Source organism: Perissodus microlepis, chromosome 9 (genome assembly GCF_051167445.1).
Source record: "Perissodus microlepis isolate ML-2025 ecotype Zambia chromosome 9, ASM5116744v1, whole genome shotgun sequence".
NCBI classification, from domain to species: domain Eukaryota; kingdom Metazoa; phylum Chordata; class Actinopteri; order Cichliformes; family Cichlidae; genus Perissodus; species Perissodus microlepis.
Window position 1 is genome coordinate 26,586,186 of NC_140469.1, and position 21,566 is coordinate 26,607,751.

The 21,566-nt window shown below is 42.1% G+C and overlaps 1 protein-coding gene across 3 annotated transcripts in view; it reads left to right on the top strand.

The window, feature by feature from the left end:
* The window catches only part of LOC146380607 (cadherin-20-like), a 99,891-nt gene that overhangs the window by 58,356 nt on the left and 19,969 nt on the right, over positions 1–21,566 (top strand). The window contains exons 1-4 of one of the 3 annotated variants that reach the window (XM_084939804.1): positions 4,159–4,565; positions 12,001–12,304; positions 17,200–17,494; positions 17,777–17,896. In XM_084939804.1, the coding sequence (XP_084795930.1) occupies positions 12,086–12,304; positions 17,200–17,494; positions 17,777–17,896 (634 nt within the window). In that variant the 5' untranslated portion in view covers positions 4,159–4,565; positions 12,001–12,085. Of the gene's footprint in view, positions 1–4,158; positions 4,566–12,000; positions 12,305–17,199; positions 17,495–17,776; positions 17,897–21,566 lie in introns of those variants that run through there. The other 2 variants (XM_084939802.1, XM_084939803.1) reach the window with 2 other exon arrangements.

The window sequence follows — 21,566 nt, forward strand, 5'->3', positions numbered from 1 at the left end:
AGAAAATATTTTTTATGCTTATGCAAAAGTTACCAGATGCTGCCAGCGTGTGATTTAAAATACTGTTGAACAGGATGCTATTTTTCATTTGGAGAAGCATGTATTCCTTTCTTCTTTCTATATTCATTTTGTTGGCTTCGTGTAAATAATTAAGCAGGAGTAGCATTGCAGACTGAATACATTCATAATTCAGGCATTTCATGTTCTGCACGCATTCGTGTTTGTTGCTTGCATCAGTCACAACGCATGTGCTCATCCTTAATTCCTACTTCAAAAAGTTGCTCCAGTCTTTCAAATTCAGCCTCGCAGACAGGGTCACAGGGACAGAGCACAGAGTAGGGGTTATGAGGAATGACAGAACAGGGAGGGGTAAATATCAGAGCAAGACACACTGTTCCTGAGGTTTGTGGTCCTGCTGCTTCGAGGCCCCCACGTCTCCTCAGCTCCTGTCAGCTCATCAAGGCCAAGTCGCTGCCTATTCCCGCTGGAATACCGCATCAAACAGCCCGGGGAGCCTTTTATCCCAAACAGAATGCCGCCTCTTGTCACAGCGGAGGCTCGGCAACAAGGCGTACACGGATGGCGAAGTTTAACACGGTGGAGTGAAAGTCAATACCCTGCTGAGGTGGCGTAGCTCAGACACGAGAGGGGGAAATGGTGAAAAGGTCACCGGGAAAATGGGATCTGGAAAGAGGCAGCTTATCTGAGACAATAGCACGAGAAGCAGGAAGCCAGATGAAGCCAGGCAAGCAGGCACTTAATGTCACGGTTCACTCTTTCAACCCCGTGCCAATTCTGATGCCTCACAATTAAGGCCAAACATCTTATTTTTGTCTTTTCTACCAATTACTGTAAAGGTTACCGCAACTTGGCTTGCGTACACAAATCCTCCTTCACATGTGTGTGTCTCTCTCTCTCTCTACAAAGACACAATGACTTCCCCGTCTAATTTCCCTTTGTTTCGACCCGTGGCCAAAATCAGACATGAAAAGGCTTGACTGTGCACCCCAAAGACACAGAAGAGCTCTTTGTACTCAGGCTTGTTCTGCTCCATGCCATTTCTAATCTCGGGCAGAAGGGAAGAGAGCTGCTCCTCTTATCTTAGATGACATGGAGGCTTTGCTCCCTCTCTCTGGAGCTCTCTCATCTTGTTCTTCTGAAACCTAACCCTCTTTCATGCTTTCTCCTTGTGGTGGTTGTGGTGGCAAAGCGATACGCTGAGTGAGACTGGCTGAATTTTGTTTAGGTTATTCCGTCTGAAAGCTGTTACATGATAAGTGAGAGTAAAGAAGCCGGGTTTTACCTTCCCGGGCTGGTTTTTTTTCCATCACTTCTTTGGGACCTTAGCTTTGTCATTATTTTTAATCGGCTCTCTGAAGCATGGCAGTATTGAGAGCCATTTGAATGTGGAAGACTGGGGTTTATTAAGTGTAGGTTTCTCTACTTTCCCTTCTAGAAGGGTGGCCTTGTGAATGTCTGTCTCCCAGCCAACCCAAGGCTTTTTCTGAGAAACAATATTTGGGCTATCTGAAAAGTTGTTTTCAGAGCGCTTCAGCTTACACAAAAGATAGTGCTATGTGGATGCAGTCGGAGAGATGGATGCAGCCAATTTCTCCTGGAGAGCACTTTTACTAAAGCAACAAAAGAACCCCCTATGGCTCCAACCCTTTCACTAATAGATCACTATTAAAACCAAACACAGTCATTTTTAACTTGGAGAAATTTAGTTTTATTTATTATTTATTTTGGTTGTTTTGTGTCATCACAATGTGGTGTTTGTGGGCTGTGCAGGCCAGTGCACCCAACACAACAAACTGGTAGGTTGTAAATTCAATTGCAGTCAACCTAATCACTATCCCGTGAGTGCTCATAATATCTTCTTGTAGTATCTGATATATTTAGTTATTTTCTTGTTTGCACTATAATTACAGAAACATGAAGTGCGACATGTGACCGCGTGGTAAATACACGAGAGATGGAGCCTGCAGACCAGCCATTAGATACAAAGTGATGCGCAGCAAGCAAACAGCTTCCAGTGTGGACGGAGCTTTATGTTGCATACCTTTAATACTTGATCAAATTTAAACTGGATGAATAAGAAAATCACCCCAGAAGGTTTTTTTATAGTGGAATATTTGCTAGCATAGGTGTCAGGGGTTGACTCACTTTTGAAAGCAGCTCCTGGTGGCCAATGGATGAACTGCATTTTATAATTTTGGGGGTTGTCACTCATTGCAACATCAGTCAGTTGATTGTAAAATGTTGCAATCAAGAACAAAGCTAGCGTGACTGTTTCATGTCATTGTGTGTAAGAAAATTACATTTATCAATCGTAGATACAATGTGGAATGTGTTACACCCAACTAGCAAATGAAAATAATTTAAGGTGCAACAAAAGGGGAAATCAATAATGCAGCTTTGTTTTGAGTTGCTTCTCTAAAGATTGGCGAAAGACTGAAAAACAATCAATAAAGCGATTAGTGGTGTGGTACCAAAACCTTTAACTTCTCTGCAAGTCTAACAACCATGACATCCGCTTTCCTCACGGACGCCTCCGATTGTTGTAAGTTGTGGCAAAAGGTGCACTGAGGTGACATAACAAGTCACGGCTTTTAAAAACGTTTAGAGAAGGCGTACTTTATCCGATGCATGAAAAGCAGCGTATCCTTATAACATCCCGCATATCACAACAGAACCAAAGTCTGGCAACATGCAGAACATAGCTGTATCCAATCTATTTAAACAGCAGGTCTGGGCCATTGTGACGGGTGCCCAAAGGGACTTGTTCTCCAGACGTCCACCGACACAGACAGAGGCCCTTCCATAAGTCCTATAGGTTCAATTTGTTCTGCCAATTATTATCCTCTCCTCTGCCACAGTGATGGAAGGTGTTGTTCAGTGTGCCTGAATGCCACCCTCTCCAACAAAGAGGGAGCCCCTGCCTTTTTTCCGGGGGTCCAGTCAAGCATTCGCTAACAGATTGGCCGGGGCGCTAACCAGTCAGGTCTTCAAAGAGACAAAGACGACGGGGAGGGCAGCAAAGGAGGGGAGAGGGGTCGGTGGTGAAGAAGAATGACCTGCCAAATGAGAAAGAAGACATATTGAAAGGGACAGAGTGGGAGAGAGAAAAAACATATTGAACCGATGGAGAAGTGCAACCTTTTGACCATCTGGCTCGGTGGGTGACAACAGCCTTCATCTGTATTTTTAGAGCTGTACAACACACCAAATTACTCTGTCAGGAAGATTAAGGAGAGTCAAAGGGCTGTCGAGTGGAAAAAAAAAGAGCAAAGTTGTCCCAGAGGGAACAGTGGATAAACTTTGCTCCAACACTTTACTTTGTCTGTAAATACAATATGTAAACAGTTCAAACTGTGTAATGAAAGAGGAAAATACGAAGCCAAGCAGCTGCCTAGAACACTTTCTGTGCAATATATTCTCATTTCTGTTTAAACATGGTTGAGTACATCTCCAATATGATTTCACTTTCGCTGTCCTCCTCCTGAGGAGAAATATGCAAGAGACTCGACTCCGAGAACCTCTGCATTAATTCCATGATTGCTTAAATGAAACGCTGCTATTTCCTCTCTGTCGGCGCTAAACAGGGATCAGATCTCCGTGACCATGACTAATCTTCCGCTGCGCTTATTGTGTGTATTGGTGTGCGCCTGATTTTTTTCTGGCTCTTTTTGCCAATTTGGAAAACTAATTGCTTTGATTCTGACCGGGCGAGCAGCGGAATATAATGCAGTGTAAAGCTTCATCTTTCATGCCCATAAATCCCTCTACAGATCCAGCGGTGTACAACACCGGCTCATTAAAATGCATTGGGGCAGGTTTGCCGGCATTTTCCTCTTTGTCCTCCATCCTTTTTCTGCTTCTAGTCGGTGATCTTGCACCCCTGGCAGTTGCCACACTCAGCCCATGTTGTTCCACTCCACACTGGCCACTTTATTCACTTGCAAATACCCCGAGATGAAATGGGTTGCACGCCCCTCCACAGCATACTATCTACCACCTACCTCATGCCTCTCTCGTCTCATTCCTTCATCCTTTGCTTGCTTGATTTTGCACCCCCTCCCGCTGTAATTTCACCCCTGTCCTGCTCTCAGAGCCCCCACCGCTCCCGTCCTCTTTCTCCACCTCTTCTTTACCCACTGACCAAGGTTGTAGATTGCTGGATTACGCTGGAGCCGGGGGGAGGTCGTCCCACTGATTGTAAAGAGAGGGACAATTGGTCCTTTAGTCTGATTGGGTTCCCAGATAAGCAACACCCGGGATGAGAGTGTGCAGACAGGCATGAGAGGCAGAAAGCAGTGGAGACGGAGTACACAGGCAGCACCAGAAGATCTATATTTATTTATATATACAGATGGAGAGAAGGGAAACTTTACAAAGAGGCCAGTGAGAGACGGAGTGTGGACTCAGGGTGACTTTAGGGAAGCTGATTCACTGCAGGCAAAAGCTCTCACAACTTTGCAAATTTAGCAAGCGCGCAGAGAAAAGAAGAACAAAGAGATAAAAGGAGAAGAAAAACGAGCAGAAGGAGGAATAAAGTTAAAAAGGTAAGGCATAGATTTTAGTGTGCGTGTGTGTGTGTGTGTGTGTATGTGTGTGTGACTTTCACCGGTCACGTTTTGAACTGTGCCAGTAACACTTTCAAGCTGTAAACAGGGTACAGTTAGGCATGGTGTAAGTGCCACTGGGGATTCCTCAGCAGTAACTGCACCCTCCGATCAATAGTTGGAATTTCTTTTGGTATGCATTAATTAATAGGGAGTGCTTAGAGAAACACGCATGTGGCTGTCAAAAGTAGGTCGTGGTGAGTATTTTTTTAGCAGAGGAGGGGGCACAACAAACTTTCCATAGCTCCAATTCTCAGCACGTCTGCGCTGTCGCTGCTTCAAACAAGTCATGCCGAAGGAGAGGAATGCCTATCTGCTTTTAAAGGACCACTGTTTGGCATTCAGACCTCATTCCACAGCCTGAGTCGAGGTTCTAGTTTCTCAAGATGAGGGCTTTTTTTTTCTCCCCACTATCAAACCCATTAAGCTATCGCCTCTCTTGTAAGGCCCACAAATAAGATACCAGATTGGCAGGTGCGTCCTCGCAGGAGCTGACCAGCTTTTCTTGCCATTATCAGAAGCAGGATTCTCTGAAAGATGAGTATCGAGCGCTGGAATCCATATTCACAACACCGTTCAGGTTTCTCAAATTACATTTCCAGCACAGGAAATGGGCCTAACGAGGAGCGGGGGCTTCTCCAGCTGCTAATTTGAAAGGATCCGTCCCCAAGACGCCGCGGTTTAATTTGTGACACTGATTGCAAACTTTTCCAGATGACGCTTATGAACTGTGACATCATTTCCATGCACCAGTGCCCGGGATGAATGCCAGTTTGTGTGATTTAATTTCTCAATAAATGACAAGGCTCCTTTTATGGCCTCTACTGAGCGATGAATGAACTGAATGTGCATCGGAGGAGGAGATAGAGGCCAAAACTACAGTAGAGATGGAATGAAAGAGCCTTATGGAAAGTTAAAAATAAGCTGGAGCGGTACAGTAGCACAGATGTTGAAAAAGAGGGAAGAATGATGAAAGGGTGAATGGATTATTTTTGTTACCAAACTTCTGAAGCTCAGCCAGAACACAAAGAGAAGCAGAGTGTGGAGGGAGGGAGGAGTAATTAAAAACACCTTACAGTAAACGAGCCGCAGGGAGGGAGACGCTCGTTGCGGCGCAGCGGTGGCGGCGTGCACAGCTGCACGGGCCGAGCATCCCAGAATTAAAGAAGCGGGTTCAAAGCCGGGCCCACGCCAGCATCTGTGTCCTGAGGGGGTCCAAGGTTGGAGGAAGGAAGGCGAATACAGGGTAGCAGCCTGATGGGCACACACACACACAGGCATGCTGTGAACTTATATTCATACCAGCACACAAACAACTGTGTGATCTTGAGAGAGTTCGGCCAGATTGCACACCCCCCCTCTTAGCTCGATGCTGCCTTTGAAGGCTCACCCTGTGAGCCAGCTCAGGAAACTGGGTCTTTGCTCCAGGCAGTGACGGTATAGAAACCACAAGAAGTGGTCAGCTTTATCCACACACATACAAACCACACCAGAGGCCACGCTGAAGTAGAGGCCTGTTTATTAAAAGTTAGAGCACGCAGCAGCCGAGTCTCCGTTTAATTACACGTAAATAAGTAAATAAACATTCAGAAATATACAAAAAACGACACTTCTATAGGGAATACAGCCCGTCACGCTCGGCCCTGGAAGTGAAATTAGATTCAGAAAGCCCTTCTGCATTTTGTAACAGCAGCCGCTCGGCTTATTGTGTTCGGCTTAGTGAAAGACACTTTCTCATGCCGGGGCTTCTGCATCTCAAAAAAGTGCATCGAGGCAGCAACCTCGCCTGGGTCGGAGATATTCAGACCTTCCACATGACCATCGCTCTTCACCATGCAAAATCAATTGTGGTTAACAAATTGGCCGTGACGTTTTGCCCTGCCGGGGTGGGTGGATCCCTTTTTCATGGGTCCACCCAGTTTTTAAGAACCTTTTTCCACAGTCTGGGAGGCCTCTTTTTAAAGCTGAGGTGAGTGGAGCAAAGACATGGCCACTGTGAAATTAACACTTAATAATGCTCCACATAACACTTGAACAGGGTGAACCCATACTAATGTGCCACACACTGAGCTGGCCCCTGGTAACCTCACAAAGTAACGGGTTTGAAGAATTGAAACGTTTCTCGAAAGTATTTAATAGCATTTAAAATCAAATTAGCCACCTCTTTTTTATTATCGACGAATAACTGGCCTATAAAATAAACAAATATATGAAAAACGAAAAAGATGACTTTCGAAATGTTTTTAATATTGCTTGTTTTTTACATAATGTAAAGTTTAGATCCCAAAAATGTTTTAGAAATTATAACAAGTTAACTTTTTGGAACTTTCCCTCAAAAATAATGAGGTTCCAAACTTGGAATGTCATGCTGTCCGAGCTTTGCTACAGGCATAACCAACTATGTGCTAACTTAGTGACTAAATAGTAGCCTTGTTGTACTTAGTTGTGTATATTTTCTATTTTGACAGGGTTGAGTCAAAGTGAACACAGTGTGTTGTGTACTTGCCAGAAGAAACTTTTGCAACATTTGACTGTGACCGTCACGCTCGGTACTACATTTTATAAGCTTTTGCAGCTTGTTGTGTCTCTCTGAACACTATATTATTCTATATATCAATATAGATGAACATTTAATACAAAACAACGTGAAACAACACATGTAATGTGCAGTCTGTAATTCCTCAAACTACTTGTAGGTAATGAAGCATGCAGTTTGGTATGGTTGCTATGGGCTCAGCATCTGCAAGCCTCTAGCGCAAATTTTGTCATGCACAGTATCCGTGTCAGAAAAGCTATGCAGATGCTTGTTTTTTGTTCTGTAAACTTTTCACTGCTGTGATTTCCAGAGGGTGGGCCACGGCCCCCTGGTGTACTGTGAAGGTACTGCAGATGGGCAAAGAGCGGCCATTTACAATAAATATGTATTGTTTAAAGTCTGTTCACTGAAAAAAAAAAAGCTTTTAGTCTATATGCAGAAGTGCAGAGGTAGTTTTTAGACAAAGTTTTTTCCATCTAGATCATTTTACTGATTGTTAACTGGTAAAAAGAAGAAAGAAAGAAAAAGGACACTGAGTTACCTCCAACAGCAGTGTACCATTCAGTTTATATGCTCGTAAAAGAGTAGCATGAAGTACAAATGTAACTTATTTAATCCTATTCATTCATTTTGAGAAATCTATGCACATGAAAATAAAAACAAATGTCAAGAGCATGCCAAAGCAACAGGTGGAAAAATATAACCCTAACTGCATAGAAATGTTGAACAATCAGAAACCTGCAAATGATAACCCTATGAAGTCTGGCATCATAAAAGGAGTTAAAGACGCACGTGTTTGAGGCAGCGAGACAACCTTCAGTTTCAGCTTCTGAAAAGCTTCAGCCGTTACAAAGTTCTCAGTGACCTAAAAGGCGGCTTACATGCGGACGAAAGGACAAAACACATGGAAAAGACTATGATTTAGCAAAGTACCAAATACATATGGACAGGGCCTGTAAGGTAAAACTCTCTGGAATCAAATAAATTCTTCTATTAAAGATTTCTTGTGGAATCCTAAAAGACTTTTGACTAGAAAGAACTTAACTTGGGAAATAAAGCTATGTCCTCTTCACCTGCTTCTGTTAATTTTCTCTGGAGTCTTCCTCTTTTCCTGCTCCATGGCAGCTCCATCTTTAACTTCCTTTGTGTAATAAATCCACTATCCCTTCAAACTGGATTGAAACAGCATTGATGGAAGCTAGCAGTTCAATGGTCAGGCCTCAGAAGCATCCCTTCACAGTAAGGAGTCTGGGATTAGACTAGTTTTCAATTACAGCTAGTTCCTCCATATCTCTTCTTACCTCTCAGATTTATCTGGTACAAATTTACATGCACTGTATTTCAGGTGTTTTCTGCCTGTTGACGCTGAAACCTTTGCACAAGTACCCAAAATGCCCCTAAAAGTGTCTCCAAAAGCCTCTCGTAACTAACTTTTGGGACTTCTTAACTCTATGATGGCTCAGTCGGGTTTAACACCCACTCCTATGAGCACAAGTTCCACCAGTTAGTTCACCTGGATGGAGGTGCTTTCTGAGTGTATTCAAGCAGCAGTGACTCAGTATGAACAGGTGGAGGTACAGATTCTGTCAGTCGTACTGCAGCAGTTTGTTTTCCTCCATTGGAAGAAATCACTCACCTCACTCCCTCACGCAGGAACAGTTTGATATAGTCTGTTGTTGTCAGATCGCAGCTAATGGAACAGCAGGTGAACTCGGAGTAAGATGATACGACAATATGGTCTATCATTTTCTCACACCAGCTGCTCCCTCTGACAATCACTGTCACTCATTTTCTTCCTCCAACCCTTCCTTCCAATGCTTTCTTTCATTTTAAGACAAACACTGGACAAATTGGATGTTTCTGTAGCCTCTTTTCTATTTTGATTTGTTATTTTTCTTTTGAATACAAAGGCAGATTTTTCTACTTGGAGGAATGCTTCAGCCTGGTGGGAAAATACCTCTTTGCCTTAAGTCTTGCAAAGCTTTTTCATATGATTGCTCCGCCGCCCTCCGCCTAGCTCCTCATCCCCTCATCCCCTCAACCCTTCAGCTTCCCATCCCCTTCTATCCGCTGTTCACACCAGCTGCCGTTTTGCTTAAACAGGCGAAATGCCATAAGATTAACAGAACAGAGATGTGAAGAATGTTTTGCCAGCACAATTACGTAGCATGTCACCTCATTAGGCACGACAAAATGGAGCAAAATGCCCGGGTGCAAGCTGCGACCTTTGAGGGGAGGAGCCGAAAGGGGAGGAAGGTCTGGGAGCTAATTTGACTTCATAATGGCAACCAGTCGGCTTGAATAGGCAGAAAAGAGGGGAGCAGCGAGGTCAAGTGTCAGTCGTCCTGCCAAGCAGCCCTCGCGGGGATTGTCTTAACACACACACACACGCACACACAGCTCAGCCTCCCGTTGACAATGCAGCCACGCCTCCCACCCTTCCCTGCCTTTTGTGCCTCTTCAACAATGATTAACTGAGTTTGGCGATTCAGGGACTCCACGGCAGCACAATGCACTCTCTCTTACAAAACATAATGGAGTCAACCAATGAGTCAAACAGTCTCTCTTTCTTCCGCTGCTGCAAACTTTCTGCTAACAGCCTCCTCTCTTCTTGCTTTTCTTTTCCTTTTATCCCCTCCCCTCCTCGCTCCCTTTTTTCTACTTTCAGACCTTAAATCTGCCTATTTTCCCCTGAGCTCATTAATGCAGGAAAATGCGGGCAGATGCAGCCGTCCTCCTAATACATAAAAACAGGATGCAGATGGGAAGAGGCAGCGTAGGTGCCATGCGCTGCATGTGAAAAGGTATTGATTAACTCAGATCAATACCTTAAAAAGCATCTTCTGCAAAAATTCACAGACGTGACCTCGCTGATCTTAAGGATTCCTGTGATGCTCGTATCAAAAAGAGCAACATGGAGGGAGATGGTATTTAGAGTCATGAAATCCTGCAACCAGGCAGCACCATAGGGGCATTCAAAACCTGCAATATGGAAGGAAGAAGAAAAAAACTGTACACAGCACACTTGTAATGAACGGTGTGCAGCGCTGAAGGGAGCTTGTTGAACACGGTGTGAGTAGAGCTGAGCAGGGGTGTTAACAGAAACACTACAATCTCAGAACATCACACCCCCGGGCCTTTTACAGGAGGTGTGAAGGAGCTCACCTCTCCTCATGACAGGAAGAGGAGGAAGGAAGAGAAAGAGTGTGCTTACACTTGCTGATGTTTTGTGTCCCGAGCTGGAGGGAAAGAAGCTGGAGCTGGTGCTTCATTATTTCTGTTATCTCCTCCAGGCTCCAAAACTTGCTTTAACATTTTTAGGGGAAGTTTGGGCAATGTTATATGAAATATGCAGGCTTTTGTATGACTATATAATATGAGATAAAAGATGAAATGCCTGTATATAAAAGATGGAATTAGCCACCATTAGCAACAAATTAGCTTTTTAGGTGACTCCATCTTGGGTTTTTGTAGCCAAAAATAACCTTGTTTATAAGAGAGGGTGGAGTGCTACAGCTACTGTATCACACAAACACAGATACCTGCTAATTGCTGCTAAGAAACAAAAATAAAGAACTACGATTGATGGACAAATAAATGGATTAACCGTGCAGTTCCTGAGTCCTTTTCCTTAGTTGGATGCTGTGTAGCTAAGAGTGCTAATCAGTATTAATTGAAGCACAGATTAAGTTAACTGATAGAAAGCAGTATTCTTTGTTCAATAATTACAATAACAATGAAGTGGAAAATGAAGCCAGCGACAGAAACTGCAGTTTTAGTTGCCACCTGAGGCAGGCTCTAAAAGTTTGCCCAACTGCAAAGTAAAACTAAACTTCTGAATAGCATGAGTTGGGTGAAACTTTTTCTCACTCATCCACCTGCATGAGTGTAGCTGCTGTTACTGACAGGAACCCTGGCATCTGCTTGGGCCCATCCACTAATATTGTACTGGACCTCTCCACTGTGTGTTTGTGCTGTTGGTGCCTTTTTGACCATTTTATGTGACTAATATTGCAGCTTGCTGTGTCGTACAGACCATCCAAGAGGTCTGTGCATTAACTGAAATGAATGAAAAGTTTATGGAGGTTGCTTTGTGGAGGAAGCTGATAAATTAGACTGACTAATTTTTGCTGCCAGCCTCAAGTGGCCATAAGAGGAACTACAGTTTTAGTGACTTCATCTTGTTGTCATGACTATTAAAGCTGGTTGGCTGTTGGCCTAGCTTGGTACTGGTTGCCTTACTATTAAAATTTAAAAATGCACCTGCCAGTGCTTCTGATACTCACTACTTTATATAATACATTCAAATAGAAATGACAAACAGTGGTTTGGAAGTTACATTAGTCTGTTCAGTTCCTGAATTTTGTACACCTACGGACTAATTTGATGTACTTAAATGACCCATAAAAACCACAAAAGGTCATCTTCATTCTAAGGCAATCCTCACTAGAGATGTTATAGTTACACATACCTGTGATATCAACAGTCTTTTTGTTTTATAACTTTTAAAAAGGAAAAATACAGCACAACTTATTTTGGTTTACCTCAAAGCAACAAAAAAAATCTGAAGAACATGTACTTATTCTCCTCATTTCTTTCCAACTCCACATCGCCAGTACAAGAGGAACCCTCTCATTCAGCCGTTATAAGGCTCACACAGATACACAGCTCATTATAACTCTACAAAAGCCCAGTAGTAGAGAAATAATCTGGAGTCAGTGGAAATGTCCTTGTTGTATCCCGTGGCACTGTTGGAGACCTGTGGATGACACATATTAACAGAAATGAATGTGTCCAAAATCTGAGACTCATCTGTGCCCTTCCTTTTTTCTCTTCCAGCAGCCACAAAGACGGGACCCAGGAAATAGCTCCACTTGTGAAGAAAAAGGGAAAAGTCTTTTCAAATACCACTCCGTGTTTCACGATGGGAGACCGAGTGCATCTTCCAGCAGTTGCGTGGACGTTGCTCCCCGTGGCTCTTGGCATTTTGACCCTTCTGCCTCATAGCCTTCTGGGTACGCCGGCAGAGGAGGAACATGTAGGGAGCTCAGCACTGCTGCAACGGGCAAAGCGAAGCTGGGTGTGGAATCAGTTCTTTGTCCTGGAGGAGTATACTGGACTGGAACCACTTTATATTGGAAAGGTCAGTCTTCACTATAAGTTGCACTTTATGGACAGGAACATGCACGTACATGTGGAGGTATAAGATGCAACGAGTGCGTGTTTCTAGCCTTGTAAGGAGCAGGGTTTCTAAGTAACCTTTGAACTGATAGGTGCTGCAAAGTGAATTTAACTCAAACTCCTTCAAACAGAGCAAACTAAAAGATCTATAGGGGAGCTCTACTGCTGGAGGTCATCGGCAGCTTGGCTAGAGCTGAGCACACGAATACAAAAAGAGAAGATCATGGGTGGGCAAAGGCAAGCTTCAATAAACACAAGAAGCAGAAAAAAGAAAAAGAAATTCCAATTTAATCCCTGGATGCACTGAGTTCTTATGAGAGACAGCCTCTCTTCTGTCCACTTTGAACCAGAGCCAGACAGCAGTGATTGAGTTAATTGACTCGAACCGAAGCTTCAGTCGGTCTCCGTTTCTCAGAAGTGGACGGCACATCTGCAGCACCGCTGACATGCTCTCACAAGAGCAGAGGAGAGGTGCTCACAATGGAGCACTTTGATTGCTCGCTTGCTAAAGTGAATTGAACATTTGATCAATAGTTGTAATTCTAGTCATCATCGGCAGAGAGAAGCATCATTTCTGCAAGCTCAAACTTAAAAAAAAAATGCCATTATATCACTAAAAAAGATTTCTCTGGAAAGAGAGAAAGCAAAAAAATAATTTAGTGTCAAGTGCCTGCACAAATCTGAGTCGATTTAGGAGCCATTTCACTGAGTATTACTCTCACAGTATAGAAATTGTCTGCAGGAGCACATGTTTTCTTTTAGTTTTAACAAATACAGAAGTAATAATGTATCTAGATTTAAACAAAATGCTCATGCCCTTCTTACTGTGAAGCCAATTTTAACCAGTTTACAAGCAACAAATAAGTATTATCAATGCAGCTAACACCACAGACACTATGAAAGATGGATGTGAAGCCAGTGCTTATTGAAGTCTTTCTTTTTTCTGAACTCAACCACCAGGTTTGGGTCATTCTGAGTAAAATATTAACTCAATTGTGGAAGTTTTGGTCTTTCTGAGAACGCTGATTGGCTAATAACTTGTGATTGATGAATCACTCACTTATCACAGCTGGTTTGAGGCAAAGGGTGATCTCCATCTTTTATACCATCGATGGTTAAATGACAACCAAAGTAACAAATTAATTCCCTCCTGTTGCACGTTAACTTTAAGATTTTATTATAACTGAATGGGCAGCCAAGCTAAGTCGCTAACACAAAGCTGTTAAGAGACTTTAAATGATAATCCAGTTTGAGTTTGAACAATAAATACAGTTTTTTGACACCTTGTTTTCTTTAGAATGATCCTACATTTTCAGTTTCCTGCACAACACACCTGTATATGCAGGACTAGCTGAACTGGGCGAGGGTATAACATTTGGACAAAATGATCTGTTTTTTCAGATTAAAGTAATGGTGATTTATTGATCCACGAAGTCCAAATATTTGAATTTCTCTCCAAGATAACCTTCCTAAGGTGAAGTATATTACTCCTTAATTGAACCTGTTTGTTTTTTCTTGTAAATTCTTGCAAAAAAATGTTCATACACTTTTTTTCCCCTGTAAATTTACAAGGTTTTTCCCAGTTTTTCCCTTCCAGTTTTAATACATAAATTTGAGCTTGTTTCCTGTATATTTGCTACTTTTTTAATCTTGAAAATTTGAGTTAATTTTTTTCCACCCCTTACCCAACACTAGTTTAGACTGTTGTAATGCCCAACAGGTACATAACACCACATAATGCCTGACTTTGCCTGATTTTTTTTGAATAGTTATACACAGAAAAGTAATAGTGGTCCCACTTAAAATCCTTCTCAAACTGTTTAAATTTACATACTTCCGTGCATGAACCTGTTTGGGTTTCTTTTTATTACCTGTAACAAACACTTTTAGCTATTCCTGAATAGCTAAAAGTATAAAGCCCTGATTTCAGAACTACCACTCCCTCAATATCCCTCATCAGCTTTTAAAGCACTGCAGTATTAACTGCTCATCCTCAGAAATCACCCTTTGGGAGTGATGCAAACCTGCTTTAATTAGTCTTCTGGAATAATTTCACTACCACCGCTTGGGAATACTGAGGAAAATGTCAGATTCCTAAAAGCCATGTGCTTATGCAGACAGAGAGATCTGCAGGAAAAATATTACTTCCACTTAAATATGGCATGAAAAATTTCCGTACCTCTTCTTTGCTTCCATTTATCTCGTGTTACTCCTCATCTCTAATTTTTTCACACTGAATGGATAAAGTGATTCTAACAGGCCGAGCTACAACCCAAAGGGCCACTCAAGTCTGGGACAAAGCAGAAGATGTATTGCAGCCTCCGTCCTTAGTTTGCTTCCCCTCAGTTCTCCCTACCTCTGCTGAGGAACTTTTGTATTCAGAGCCGCTGGGTTGTTGGAGGTTTGGGGGTTTGGGCCAAAGCTGAGAAGGAGCAGGTAATTGATAGCCCGAGTGTCAAACTTGCTACTTTCAAAGGCTTTGAAGGAAAGGAGGCACTGGAGCCGGAGAAGGTGGATAAGCAGAGGAAAGCTGAGCCTGTGATATATCACTACCAGACACAGGGCTAAAGTCCACAATGAGGTGCTGATTAGAAAATCTATTCTGGGCTGAGCTGGGCTTTGCAGGAGAGCGTGCAGGTGGGCATGTTGTCGGCAGTGATAGGAAAAGCTGTATTGTCTGCTTCTCGGCAATGAAAGATATTGTAAAAACTACTAGTGCATTATCACTGGCATAACAAGTAGCAAAACTTTTAGCAGTTCAACCACCTCGGCTCGGCCCCAGATGAGAAAAACAGCCAAAGGAAGTGTGTCTTGAAAGGAGTGTTTGCAGATTTAGTGCTGTGTTGTGGCCTGGCTGCACACCTGTTGATTATATATGAGACAGACTGGGGGGCATTTAATTTCACTCCGCTAGTGTGATGGCAGCAAGCACTCATCATACGCAGAGGCCCTTTAAGTACAAAGTAAAGTCTGATTGCAGATCAACAAGATGACATTTGCTCTTAGAGGCCACAAAAGGCTTCTGATTGCACTGCAGGGTCTCGGGCAACAGGCTGTAAGCTGTGATTACATGTCTACTCCCAGCAACAATATTAAGAACAACACATAAGCACACACCATCCCTGGAGGTCAAAAATTTTACAATTTTGGGGGACTCAAATCAGTTTGACAGTAATGCATTAATTTATCATAAGGACATTTCATATTTTTCCAGATTATTTAGACTACAAAGTAAAAACCATTAACAATGAGCCCCTGGTGAGGTCAAAATTAGTTAATTGCTAATCACATTACATCAAATTACATCAGGAAAAGCTTAGATCCAGGTGTCAGAATCATCACATACCCACTGATCTGAAGTGGGCCAGACTGGGAACTCTATTGGTACATATCCTACATATTGCAGAAAACATTCAGTGAAAAGAAGTTTAACTACAAATTGTAGTGCAGCGCAAACCCACCAGCACAGCTCGACATGCTCACACTCAAAAAACATTGTCGACACAAAGAAATTACAGGACAATGTTAATTTGCAAAAAAGTGCTGAATTTATATATTCATTTGTTTATTTTTCTTTTTTGTTTTTCTTTTACTGTGACTTTACTGTAAAAAAACAAACAACAAAAACTGGAAATTCTCTGTTATTTAATGTAATACGAACAATAATAAGCAATTTAACTACAACCAAAGTACTTTGATGCAGTACGACGAGCAACGTGAGGTCTTTGCCAGTAAGACCCCACCCGGGTCTTAGGTTTGACACCCCTGGCTGAAACCGTGGAGTAACCTCTGGGGCTGAAAAAAGATGAAAAAAAAAACCTGATAAAGCGACATCACTTGAATTATGTTCTTCTGATTTTATTTGACCTACTTTTGATTCAGAGCGTATCTTATATTCCATTACTGACGAGAGAAGAGGGAGTAAAACGGAGCAGGTGGTCAAATGAAAGCTGTTAATGAAGAATCATCTTCAACAAGCAAATCATCAGAAAATCAAAATGAATCCCTGACAAAGGCAAAGATACTTTAATTCATCTTGTTCTCTTGAATCAAAGGTTTGAGTGGGCTGCAGCAGATTTTAGATAACAAATTACTTACCCAAATTTGACAATATCCATGAAGCATCACCTTAACCATTGTCAACAATGCCAGCGTATGCATTGATTTTTTTAAACCTACTCAACCTACTTGCTATTCAAACCGTCTCTTTGTTAGGGCCAGTCAATAAGACTGAAGCTGGTGTCAGGGGGAGGGGCTTAAATGGCTTGTTTCAGACAGAGAATCCGAAGCCCCTGACAGAGCCCTTCTAATAAAAGCCGAAAATAAAAATATGGAGCTGGAAAAGAGCACAACAAGTCCACTTTAAGAAAGTTACCCTGTAACTCTGTTGTGCACACTGAATCATGGCTACTCTTACACTCCTAACAGTCAGGTTGCAAAAATGTGAAATAGCAAATTTTCTTTGATAACTTGACTAATTTCCTAAGTAGGGAGCCACGTTGTTCCAGGCATGTACTACAGCCTCTTTTCTTGTGTATCCTCATTTCTGGGTGTGTGTTTTTTTTCTGCAGCAACTATAACACATGTTTAGTTGGACTGAGATCATGAGGTTGACTTGGACGTTGCTTCATTTGTCCCAGTAAAGCTGTTTGTTTGTCATTTCTGTATGCTTAGGATCGCTGTGCTGTTGCATTTTTCTAAAATTGGAAGATACGACCTAATTATCATTCCCAAAACATGTCAATGCCCTAATACTTTTGGACTGCACCATTTGTCTGTTGTACTGTCAACTTATGACTGGTCTTTCATGCTGGTCATGAGAATTTCACTTTTAACTAACAACTCTGAACCTCTCAGCTCCACTCAGACATGGACAAAGGTGATGGCTCCATTAAGTACATCCTCACGGGGGAAGGGGCGGGCACCACTTTCACCATCGATGACAGCACGGGGGACATCCACGCAATCCAGAGGCTGGACCGAGAGGTGAAGGCCCAGTACATACTCCGTGCACAGGCCCGCAACCGTCTCACGGACAGGCCCCTAGAGCCCGAGTCCGAGTTCATCGTCAAGATCCAGGACATCAATGACAACGAGCCGAGATTTCTAGATGGCCCATACCAGGCGACTGTGCCTGAGATGTCCAAAATAGGTAAGCAGAAGGAAAAGGAGACAGAAACTAAAATGTTCTCTGTGCATGTTTGTCCATGTTTTCAGCCGTGGCGAACAATAACAAAGTGCATAAAAGCCCTTCAGAGTTGACGCTGTTGCTTGTTCTTACAGCCTCGTTTCCATCTGCTTCATTCACAATTCATAAAGATACTTTTAAAGTAAATAAGCACAGTTAGTTTGTGTCTACAGATGGAGAAATCTCCACCTAAGAGGATGCTTCCTATTTATAACTGCATCATCTCCCCCTAACCTCTGCTTCCAGGAACATCTGTGATCCAGCTGACCGCTACAGATGCTGATGACCCCACATATGGCAACAGCGCACGTGTGGTCTACAGCATCCTGGAGGGCCAGCCTTATTTCTCTGTAGATGCCAAGACTGGTACGAAGCTGCAAAACCACTCATTGCATGCAGAAACTGGAAATTTCAAGCTTCACCAGCTACTAACTATTTTATGAGCTCCATATGAATTTGTAATTACTCGGAATGATGTCAGATGACCTGATAAAGTCCACAAACTTCCTTAAGATTTATTAACAGGCACCTACCACCTCTTTTTTAACACTATATCACACTGATTTCGTCTGATTTTAGCAGTCCACACTTTAAACCCCTGTGTATACCAAACTGACTTTGAATGTAGGAAGCTCAGCAAGGTTCCTGTTGTTGCTATGAGACTACCGAACACTTGTCTGAAACGCGACACAACTTGCCACGTCTCTAAATCCTGGCACCCGACAAAAAAGAGCTCAAAGTGTGACTTTTCTGTTGAAAATGAGGACAGAATAAGACAGACGGCGCCTCATAGCATGGAGAGCAAACGCTTGGAGAAATATAAAATTAAATACTATGTACTTTGCAGTACTTTTAACCATCTTGCTGGTTTCTTCTCACCTGCTTTCTCTTTTTTATCTCTTTCCAAGCAGCAGTTGAGTCCCAGTTACCGGCTTATATTTTGAGTATTTTCTTCTGAGATGATAAATCCATCAATGGTGACAGAAAATATACAATTATTTATTTTTTAAGTCATTTTATTAGTAAAGGACTATTTGAAGTTTTTGAGAAACCTGCTTTAACCCACATCCTGTGAGCCTAGCTTAGCATAAAGACTGGATCAAGAAACAAACAGCATACTTGACTTTGTATTAAGTATTTTTAAGTATTTCTTGCAAATGCTTTTCAGCACACAGCTTGACCTTCTTCATTTCAATCAGTACCAGAAGTAATTAAAAATAATTATTAGTATACATTAGATAATAAAAGGGAGTGTTGCACCCTGTACTTAAAGCTAAATGATATAGGCTACTACATTTGACAAAAGTCAGGGCCCCAAACTTATGTGTGGTGTACTCCCTTTGGTTGCAGCGAAGATTAAAAAAAAGAAGAAGCAGTTTTTGGTTCACGGAGTCACTCCCCCGAGACTCTCACATTAAAATGTCTGGCTTTATAGCAGAAATAAATACGTTTACAGCTTGCTACAACCTGTCTGTATATTTAGGATAATTGTGCTGTTGCCTTGATTTAAAACTGCAACCATACCACCTGGGTTTTTTCAGGCTTTAAGTTTTCTATTATTGCTGTGGCGACCTTGACTTGCAGCTGGAAGCCACAGCTGCCTGCTAGCTTTCTATTAGTCATCACTTTCTCTAATTTGAGTCACTGAACTAGATTTTGTGTCTTTTTTAGTGATGTTAGTGCCATTTTACCAACTAATATTCCATTATGTTGCATCCAGTTAACTAATTAAATGTTGTCAAGTATGCATTATCTACACCATTTTAACACTCCTAGTGTCACACATACATTCATACAGTGTTTTTATCTAGACATAACATTACACACATGAAGCACTGGGGTAACTAGCTGGTTCAGCATCTTACTCAATGGTGCTTCAGACCATTGATGGGAGGAGCCAAGTATCCAACCAGCCACAGCTGCCCCCAAAAAGACAGGAAGAATAATGCATGAATACTAACTGCAGATAGGAAACAGAGTACAGCAACATGGAGACTAACCAGGGACCTCAGGATGACAACAGACGATCCCAAAAAGGGAGACAGGAATATTTACACACAGAGGGTGTTTAAAAAAGTGGAGACATTTTTGGTAGTGCACTTCCACCTTTGTGTATTTATCATTTTCCTGTTTCAACATGACAGTGCTTCAGTGCGTGAAGCCAGCGTACAGCACGGTGTGGAAAAAAACTGGACTTGTCCAGACAAAGCTCTGACTTTGACCATCTAACAGCTTTGGGATGAACTAAATTATCAACCCACAAGAGTGAGAGACCTCTCTAATACTCTTGGGTCTGAATTAGATCAAATTACTGCAGCCAGGTATCTTTTGAAAGAAGAAGAATAAAGATTATTGGTTGGCCAGTGCGTTTTACAAAATAACAGCATATAAAAATAAGGTAAACATAACTTGTAAAAGAGGAAGATTTCTTTAAACCTGTAGCTTTTTAGGATGTGGTTAAAGGATTTACTACCATGTCCAAAAATCCATTAGTACCTCTGGCCAGTGTTTAACACAGCTGTCCCGTTTCTTTGTCAGCACAGAATCTGTTGCCAAACCATTGAGGGTGCACTGCCCATCAACAGCCAGTCAGACTACTGCTACCGCTGCTGCTGTAGGTCTGCTCTGCAGCCATCAATCAGCCTCACTGCCTCGACTATAGGCACAGCTTTTATTGGTGCTGCCACAATGTACAACTTAAACACAGACAGCCTTGGAGCTGCCCACAACTTAAACTCCTTTTCTGATTCTGTAGCACAAAACTTTTACCTTGCATGAATTGTGCTGCAGATTTAAAATAAAAGCAATTTTAAAAAGCACACAAATGCGATTCAGAGAAATTAGGCTGTAAGCCAATAGTGAGGTGTAGTTGCAGGGTTGAGGTTGGTTACATGCACTTTAACTGTGCAGCTATGCAAAAAAACACCTTATTTAATCCTCTAGAAGCAACAATTTCTTACTTTACTTTGCTCTCATTTTCAGTTCGAACTAAAGTAAATGTGATTATTTCCACTTCTTGATTAGGACACTGAGTGAAAACTTCATTAGGAACACCTGTGCATCTGTGTAATTATGTGCTCATCTGATCACGCAATCATGTGTTTGCAGAGCAAAACATAAAAGTCTGCAGATATAAGTCCGAATGCTTACTTAATCTAAACATAAAACATCAGAATCAGGAGAAATGTGGTCTTAGATCATTTCTCCAACTGCTGATATTGTGAGATTTCCACCACAGCTGCTTCTGGAGTTCAGTTAGGTGAGAGGTCAGACGGCAGACCGGTTGGAGCTGGCAGACAGTAGCATAGATAACCAATCTTCACGTCCGTGCTGAGAAAGAAAGCATTTGAGTCAGAGGTGGACAGGCTACAACAGCAAAGGACCACATTGAGTCTGTCTGAGGCAGCAGAGGTCACAGACTCACTAAAACTGGACAAAAATGTATCTTGGTCTGATTAGTCTCCTTTTTGTCCTAAAGCTGCAGATAGCAGGCTCAAATCTATGGTCAGAGATGATGTTTTCAGTACCACAGTTGACCTTTTCTAGAAGCAAGTCACATTAAGTCAGGTACTCAAATTATTTTGAAGTCCACTAAATATGAAGCCACAAAGTTTGATTCTTTTGACTCAAAATAGAATCTAAAAGGGACATTATTACATCTTCATGACCACCACCACATTGTTGTTATTTTTTTTTTCCAAAGTCATGGTAGTCTTAGGTGCTTGGGTTGAAGGCAACTCTTTTTTTAGGTCCTTGAAAATGATATCATCGATCAGTCGCCTACAGATATATTTTGAGATCCCATCTGTTTCAACTCCCACTCACATCTAGATGCATCTGACCCTAATAACTCTCATGATAACAGCGTAAGTCAAACCTCAGGTCTACTTCCAAGGTGACAACTCCACTAGGGTTTAACTGGCTGAGAATCCCATCAGCTGTTAAAACCGAAGAAACCTCTTGGATGAGAAATTGGCAAATTGTATGAGTGCAACACCTATACCTGCTAATTAGTGCTAATTAACTAGATTTTCTC